Below are 8,735 nucleotides of genomic sequence, written 5' to 3'. Positions count from 1 at the left end.
CAGTACAGGTCCTAGAATTTTTACTGTCAAAGACCATTTTTCTGAGATCCTTTTCTTCTCCTCCCACCTTTTGAATGTGTCATCAATTCAGATTTTCTAATAAAATCCCATTGTGCTTATACCCACATCCAGGCCTTGGGGGTGATTAAGTCAGATGGTTCCTTGACACACAATTTGCAGCAGGACTGATGATACGGAGCATAAACTATGTATTTCTGCAGCTTTTCTGTTTTAGCTCCTCTCCCTTTGTGCGTCTTCTGTTCTTCCTTTCCCACCCCCCTCTCCTTAGATCTTCAGCCTTAGGAGGAAATATTTTTTTCCCCTGAATTTTGTTGCAGCTCCACTTTCTCTGAATTGATGTCACGTTGATGCAAAGAGTGTTTTACAGACCTCAGTGAATCTGCATGATGTTGAAGCTGGGAAAACACGTAGATCGTTTTATGTCTCTGGAATGCATCTCTGCTAGCCAGTGCTGAGGGGCGAGGGTGGGGAGATCTGCAACATGTTTCTATCTGATTAATCAGTCCTCTTGAATTTGTTCCATTCAAGAAACAGAGTTGAAAATCAGAGTTTGTAAATCATTGACAGAAGTCTCTTCCTTTCAGTTTTACACATCTTATATACTGAGATTTTGAAATGAGCTACATTGCTACAGGGGTTGAGCCTCTTATCTCAAGTAATTAAATCCAGACTGCTCAAAGGTGCACATATCATAAATCTTAACATGTTGGGAAAGTTTCCTTCTTCAGAACTGCAATAGGGACTCAGCAGACAACTAATGTTGCCACGTAGGAAGTTGGATTTGTAAAAAAGGGCTCTCTAGAGAGGGTACTTTTTATCTTCAGTAGGAAGGAAAGGATTAGAGCAGTTCACTTTAAGGTCTCGTCCTCTCTTTTGACTCCGTTTGCTTCCTTGGACGTAATTGTCAGTCTGGTTTAGTCACGCAAAAGATGCGGTTGCTTTGGCACTTCGGGGGAAACCAAACCATAGGGTGGGCATTTGGATGAAAACTGAACAAAGGAAATTAGGTGACAACCTTTAGTGCCTCCTAATTATGTTATTAATTGTGATGCACAGTTCTCAAGGCAGGAGGACATCTTTGTAAGAAAAGCCATGTGGATGTGGTCTTGAAGACAGCAGGTAGAATAGTTGCCATTTAAGTAGTGAAGAGGCAGTCTTTACATTGTACATACGGTGAACTGTTTTCTGGTAGTGGCAATTATAATTACTTTTATTGCAAGATGATAACATATATTTTAATTATGTCTGCATTTCCTGATTGGCCTGACCAACCCAATATTAATATGGCACCCCTCCCCGTTCAGGCTGAGCTTTTTTCTCTGGAATTAAGACTCTTTTCCACCATCTTATTTTCTCTTTGAAGCAAAGCAACTTCTAAACTAGAAAGGTTCTTGATGGAGGGAGGCATTTAATATCCCAGCTATGAACTAAGTGTTTACTGTATGGAGGCAATGCTTGCCCATCACAAGTGGCATTGCAGGGCTACATTAGTGTCGCACCTGTGAAGTGATCTGGGGCCTATGGCTGGCAAGCACTACGTCTCTCTTCAAGAATTTGATTTTAGCATCTTCATCTGAAAAAGTAGGGGGTCTGAATCCCCACCATCATCCAGAAGGTGCTTTTCAGAGTGCCACAGAATGGCAGGGGCAGAGTGCTCAGTGGCGGGAGGGATCCAGTCCGGTTTTTAAGGTAAAGCGTATGGAATTTTGTCCCTTTTTCATTATCTCTTGTAGTCTTACACTCTTGATTTGCTGGCAACTCTGTATGTCTTACGTTCCTGTTTAAAGGATTTGCTACTGATTTGGGGAGTTGCAGGTTATCAGATGTGGCTAAAAATGCTGCTGATGCATACCTTTATTCAGTGGTCTCCAAACCTTCTTCAAACCGTTCATACATTAAATCTCACAGCTTCCCTGGATGTTTGAGCTAAATGTACCATCCCTATTTAATAGCTGGGAAACTGTGGCATGGCATTTGAGATGGGCTCAGCAAGAAACAGGTTTGTCCTCCTCCTCTGTGTTGTATCCTCACTCTCTTTCTCTCTCTCTCATCATTTGTTAGTTTTTTAGCTATTCAGGAGTGTTTCAATAAGGTGGCAGTTTTCACCATTTCTAGAAGCATTCCTACCAGATTGCAGCTACAGTAAGTTCCCGAGGAAGCCTACCCTGCAGCTTCTTTACCAGTTCTGGTAATGTGATGTGGACATTAGTCTCCAAGGCACCTACTGTTACTTTCCCCAAGCACTTAAAATGTCCTGATAATGCAGATTAAAATGCAACAATCTGTATTCACCAAAGAGACTGTTTTGTAACCCTTTTCCCAGTGTCTTATCTCTTAACATGACTCATTTTTGACATTGGCAGAAGGAAATCCTGCAGTGAGGGAGTATAAATTACCAGCCTGAAAAAGGCTGGGCGGTATTTGGGTAGAATTGGGCAGTCTGCAAGCAGTTGGGGCACATGATTCAGTCACTGAGAGGGGGGGGAAAAAATTGTATCTTGAATATGGCTTTGTGACTTTTTCAGGTTTATTGCCAAACCATGTGCCATAAACCTGGGCATTCAAGACAGCGGACCTCACAGAGCTCAACCCAATGCAATTCTAGAGAAAGTGTTTACATCCATCACCAAGGTGAGTCATTTTTCAGATCCTGCTCAAGATGCAGGTGTGTAAATGAGAACTTGGCTCTGTCTTGCGGTTTTGGTGACACACACTTTGCAGCCTAGCGCTAGTTCTGTTTAGTCAGGGTCTGTTTCTGATGAGCACTCGTTTTACTCAGTAATTTTGGCACCTTGCTTAGTTCACATATGACTGTATCCACCCCCTTTCCTGTTTCTCACAGTGACTTTTTTTCTCTATGTGCCTCAGCTTCAGTTTTGCAAGCCAAAGAATTGTTTAAAGTTCACAAAGTTTTCTTGTTGTAGAGGATGTGAGCTTTTTCCTTCAGTCCCCTGAATCTCTCCGCATGGTGTAGTTACCAGGAGATTCCTCTGTATCTTTCACTTCCTCCTGGAAGGTACCTTTACCTTCTCTGCAGACTGGCCTGGCTGGTCCGTCCCACAGGTGCCTTCCTCGGATTACTGCTGTGGTTTGTAGAACTGGGTAGCTCTCGAAGCCAAAGTCTAGTTGTAGGAAGGGAAAACTTCAGTTGTAACTGCTAACAGAAAAGGATCCTGTTTTGGGATAGGACATTGGATGTTGGCAGTAGAATTTCTTTTGGTTCTTGCTCTCAGCCACTTTTTCATTGTAACATCTGCCCATAGTATTGCTTCACCATTAAATGACTGAATCCTGCAGGCTGTCCTTCATTTATTCAGTGCTGTCAGTTAAACTGATATTGGTAGTATCACTGACACTAGTATCAGGAAATAAAACAGAGTTTCTTATGATCATATATAGGCGTCTGAATGCTGTTCTGAGTAAAGTGGATAAAATTCTCTTAGTGAGTGCAAGAGTGGTTCTGAAAGTATCTCCAGTAAAACTTGGGTCATTCTATGCTGCTTGAATTGCAGCTGAACAGAGGGAGCTTTGTGTTTCCCCACCAGTGATGGTGGGGGCGGGGAAGCTTAGACACAAGGCGTCCTTGAAAGTCAAGTTCAAAAAGAAGCACACCAGGGAGCCATTGGTTAAAAATGTAACCAAAACAACTCTGCTTTTTAGCTGGACCACTAGACTGAATAGGCTCAGAAATCGGGATGTTAGCATGGATCGGGATGTGTAGCACTGGTGCAGAAACAAAATTACTTTCCTGTTTTGAAATTAGAGTTCTATAAAACAAGCCTTATGACCTTTATTCTTTTGGACAGATGCTCGAGGTAGCTCGAGCCCCTGACACCTAAGTAAAAGGAGCAGTGTGGTTGTGATGAGATTGCAGGGAGGCTGCTCTGGAACATCATCCCTAGAGCAAAGATTTTTCTGTTCTCTGGAGTTTGTTGCACAGCCATTGTGGCCATGTTGGTAGCTCAGTGCCCTGCACAGCCACACAGGTTGTGCACAAACGCAGTTGTGAGATCTAGCCACTTCCTGATGGAGCTCATTAATTTTAGACCAGTGTCATTTTAATATCACCCACCTCAGCAATTGGCCTGTCTGGAAGCAGTTGCTATTGGGCCCTGTTTTGCCTGCTTTTGTGAACTGATTTGTGCCACTAAAGAGAACAACACTGTTAGATTTCCTAGGAACAGTGTAGAGATACTCCTGCCTTAGATCTACATTTTAGAAGTGAGAGGTATAAAAAGTCTCTGAAAATGGCAATATTTTACCCCATGGAGTAAATAAAAGTTATTAAAAAGTTAACCAAACCTTTTAAGAAAATTGTCATATCAGGATTGCTATTCTTAAATAAGTTCAGCTCTGATCATTCCAGCTTCTGGAATGTCAGGTTTTTATATAGACTTCCACTGATTTCACAAAACCCACTTCGTGTACTAATATCCTATGAAATGGTAATTAACTGGTAAAACTGTTTCTCAGGTATCTATGTTCCTGGGGGGGGGGGGGGGGGGGGGGTTGCTGTTGGGGGATTTGGAGGTGAAGAAACATTAAACCAATTCCACTTGTAAATAATATATAGGAATTGTCATGGTATGCTTCTGTTAATGCTAAAAGTTTAATTGAATTTGTATCAAAACAGAATTCATATCAAATACCATCCTTCTAGCATGATTTCTCTGTACGTGTACCTTGTGATTTTGTGACTGATTCATGGTTCAAAGAGGAAAAGTCTCAGAAAGATTTGGGAGAGGAAAGGGTCTTTGTAAAACAGGAACAGTGTCTGACTCTTGATTCATTTTCTCCTAGTCTCCAGATGGAAGAAGGTTAGAAGGGTTGTCAAAGCAGCTAGACTGGGATGTTCGAAAGATCCAGCGCTGGTTTCGTCATCGGAGGAACCAGGACAAACCCACCATCCTCACTAAATTTTGTGAGAGCATGTAGGTTTGTGCAGAGACCAGAATGTGGCCTCATCTTAAAGCTCGAGTTGCGCACTGTATTTTTAACTGACATTTTATGGGCAATGTATTATGAATGGAAATGGGTTTCTTAGGGGCAGTTGGACACTGAGGAAATAAGGAAGACTTTTTTTTTTTTTTAGCATTTATTCATACAAAGTGGTATGTATGCCAAGACCTCTCTACAGGACCATTAAAGTCTAAGTGGTCGGTAATCTTATGTCTCAGGGTGGCCTCTCTGTCATGCAATTAGTGACATTTCACCATAACTGGGTAACTCCACTTAAGGCAGGTGAGAGCTTTCTGGACAATCTGACTTCCCAAACAAAACATTTTTTTTCCAAACTGACTTTCTTCATGACTTAGGCAGTGGTCTATAGAGTTTCTTTATGGTTTCTTGTTTCTTCTAACCTCCTTCAGTTTACTCTCTTGCTTTTTCTTTCTGCCTCAACAGTTTATTTGGACCCACATCAGTGTAGTATTTGAGTTTTTTCCCCCTGCTCGTTTCCCAGATGGTGCCTTTTTCTCCTCCCTAATGACAACTTAGTCTCCCCACATTAACTTTTCCCCTGCCTTCCCTCCCATCTGCTAGTAAAACTTTGTCTACTTTAAACCACCAAGATATACAAATCGGGATGGGAGGAGGATTTGTCCCGTGTCTCTAACTGGCTTGTGCTCTAATTTGAAATCTTTCATGTGTTGAGTAGGATTTCTATTGGGTATTTGTTAGATCTTCATACTTCTTCAAAGTTGTAGCCTTGGTACCAGTATGTACCAAGATGTATAATTCAGCGTTAACTTCCCTATGTTTCCAAAAAACCCTGCAATTAAGTTTGAACCTGAATTGTTCACGTTAATTAGTGTGGGACATACATTTCCTTAAATATTTTTATTCTGATGGACGAAAGGTTGACTTTAGTAATATTAGCGAGTTTGCCCTAGAAAGACGACTTAAACTCAGCAAAACTCATTTCTGTGGGTGGTTAATTTAGATCTGTTCATAATTGTTTTGACTTTTGCTGTACAAGTATTAACCATGCAGTGTTCATTTTCATTTAAATGCTTCACTTCTGTCTTTTTTTATACTTTTGTTCTCAGGTGGAGATTTACATTTTATTTAAGTATATTTTCTTATGGAATCAGATTTCTCTGGTCGGTGAGTTGTATATTTTTGTGTGTGGCTCTCAATTTTTTCCTTCTACTGTTTGCTCCATGTGATATGCTATGAGACTAAGGGCTACATCTTCACTGCAGATTGGCTGATGTGACTATAGCACTGACATACCCATGCTAGCTTTAATCTAGCTACCTGGTACTTGTATTGAATAGGTGGTAGCACTGGCTGCAGCTGCCCATGTCATTTTCCAGGATCCCTGGAGAGTTTGTACCACCTGTAGTGAAGCTGGCGCTTTCTTCATTTTCCTTGCTGTCGTTACCCAAGTTTGCTGAATTAAAACTAGCTTGGAAATCTCGGACATAATCCTGAAAAAAAGAAAAAAGAAATAGGAGTTAGGTGCATATTGGGAGTCATGGCCTCACAAAACAGGAAAGACAGCTTTTATAAAATCTGCCCTCTGCCATGGATTCAAGAGGATTCTTTCTCTTTCCCTCTGACTTAAGAGTGAACAAGTCTATCCTGTTCTGAAGTAGAGCCCACGGTGGGTTTTTTTTCCTTTGCAAGGACACAGATCCATATCTTCAGACTGTCCTTGCTTAGAGCTCTCCCTTTGCACTTGCATTTCCATGTGCATAATAGCACAGTGTTGCCAGAAGAAATAGATGGTCTTCATTTTGTGAAATCCAAGAGTAAAGACAGCTTGGACAGAAGGAATATGTTGGAGCTCCTGGGCTGTGGTGGGAAAGGAATGTTTTAGGTGAGCAAAACCAAAGAGTGGATAGCAACGGGTCTCAAATGTTTTGGACTCAAGGCACCCCTCCATAACTGTTGTGAGCTGTGTGGCAGACAGTTTAAAAAACAAATAGATATAGTTTGGTTCCTACCTCCTTACCCAGGTGCTGAGCAGTAGGGATGGGGGATTGTCCAGGCAGAGACATGTCCGATCTGGGCTTATTTACTTATCTCTTCACACCTTGCGGGACCCTTCAAAGGATCTGATGGCACCCCAGGGTTCCCTGGCATATAGGAAGAAATATGCTAGTAAGCTAATCATCTGTTCTCTTAATTCTAGACCCCCTGGTTTTGGGACACACGACAATGCTGGTACAACTACCCTTTCCAGGTAGGAGTTGACTCATGCATGCTTCAGGGTCTCTTAGTCAAAAGAAGTCTAGTGAACTAGCTGTTGAAGTTTCCTGGTAGCTTTAAAGCCTGTACTCGAATGTGTACTATTGTTTTGTGTAGTATCCCCAAAGTTTTGAGAACTGAACCTTTTGCAAGCTCTCCAGTTTTATTCCTTGAGACAAGTGTGATGTTGAAACTCGGGAGATCTGAAGGCTTCTCATTATCTACTGAGTGGGTGCCCCAGTTGCTCTTACAAGTTTTCGAGCAGTGTTCTGCTGTCCCCTCTGGAAAGGAAGGACTACCTCAGACAGAGTTGTCTCTGTGGTCCATACAGTTTTTTGGCCTTTACATGAAACTGCCAAAGCATCCTTTTAGCAAATGTGAATGAGCTAGTGGAGTATTCCCATATTATAAAACTGATTTCCCCTGGCACTTGGATGGTGAGACAATTGTACAGAAACAGTGATACAAGCCACCTTGTATCATGGTGTTCTTTTTGCCTTTTGTTCAGCTCGGGCAGTTATACATGGACCTTAAGCCTTACTTTTATTTTTCCTACTCAAACAGGAAACTTTTATTCCTTAAACTGTCAAAACTGAAGGCAGGCAAGGTTCTTTGGGTAGATGTGATATCTTTTATTAGACCAACTGAGTAGCTGGAAAAAATGGAAGGAGAAATTTATTCCTTAACAGCCTGTCTATAATTTGTATATACTTGTAACTGCTTAAGTTGACTTTTATTAAACCTTAACTGGGCATCTGCTGCCTCTCCTCCTGCCTCAGCTTTCTGGGGTGAAAGGTTAAGAGAGTGAGATGGATTGATTAAGGGAAAACAAAGTGGCTTTTAATGCAAATGTTGGACTCCTTTGTCCTTTAACCAACCTGTCCTTTGTGTCTTTTTTTTCCAGCCCCTAACATCCAGCCTTTACTATTACTATATCATGGAGCTGGCCTTCTATTGGTCTCTCATGTTTTCTCAGTTTACAGACATTAAACGAAAGGTAAGAGCAACCAGAATTTCACTGAACACATTCCACAAGAGATGGGACCAGTAGATACATTGTGCTGCTGAAGCATTGCTCTAACTGTTTTTCTCCTCGCTCGTCTTTTTTCATGGTTCATCTACTTTTTAAGCCTGCACAGGAACTTGGAACGGCAGCCCCATCCAAACCCCTTTCACTTGCTTGAGTGAAGAAGGGGATCCATCAGCACCGCACAATAGAACTGTTGATTCTGTGCTTGTATAAAAGTAGATTTTAATTAGGAGAAGTAAGAGGATGCAAACATTATGCATGTTTCCTAGACAGATGTGGGGAAGCTAGATGAAAGTCTTGGTTTCGACAAAATAAAAAATAGCGCAGAGGTTACTTACTTCCCTTTAGGGAACATAGCACCTAATGATACCTGGGCTAGCCTCCCTCTTTGTTGCTAAATGATTTAAGGGCATAAGATTACATCTGCATTGCAGACTGTGGTGTTGGTGTAAAGATGTCCAAGCTAGCTTTAAACGAGCAGTCTAGCTGT

General features: G+C 41.6%; 1 protein-coding gene across 3 annotated transcripts in view; it reads left to right on the top strand.

The window, feature by feature from the left end:
- The first annotated feature begins 2,474 nt into the window (after positions 1–2,474).
- The window catches only part of CERS5 (ceramide synthase 5), a 16,341-nt gene continuing 10,080 nt past the window's right edge, over positions 2,475–8,735 (top strand). Inside the window, exons 1-5 of one of the 3 annotated variants that reach the window (XR_003095719.1) lie at positions 2,475–2,652; positions 4,822–4,952; positions 6,069–6,126; positions 7,160–7,210; positions 8,120–8,212. Coding sequence is in view for 2 of the 3 variants with exons in the window: in XM_025212405.1 (XP_025068190.1) it covers positions 4,951–4,952; positions 6,069–6,126; positions 7,160–7,210; positions 8,120–8,212 (204 nt within the window). In the remaining variant the exon portion in view is untranslated. The remainder of the gene's footprint in view (positions 2,653–4,821; positions 4,953–6,068; positions 6,127–7,159; positions 7,211–8,119; positions 8,213–8,735) is intronic. The other 2 variants (XM_025212405.1, XM_006030723.3) reach the window with 2 other exon arrangements.

This window comes from Alligator sinensis, unplaced genomic scaffold, assembly GCF_000455745.1.
Source record: "Alligator sinensis unplaced genomic scaffold, ASM45574v1 scaffold1329_1, whole genome shotgun sequence".
Classification (NCBI taxonomy): Eukaryota; Metazoa; Chordata; order Crocodylia; family Alligatoridae; genus Alligator; species Alligator sinensis.
Note: the sequence above shows the minus strand (reverse complement) of the source record. Positions and strands in the feature narration are given on the sequence as shown.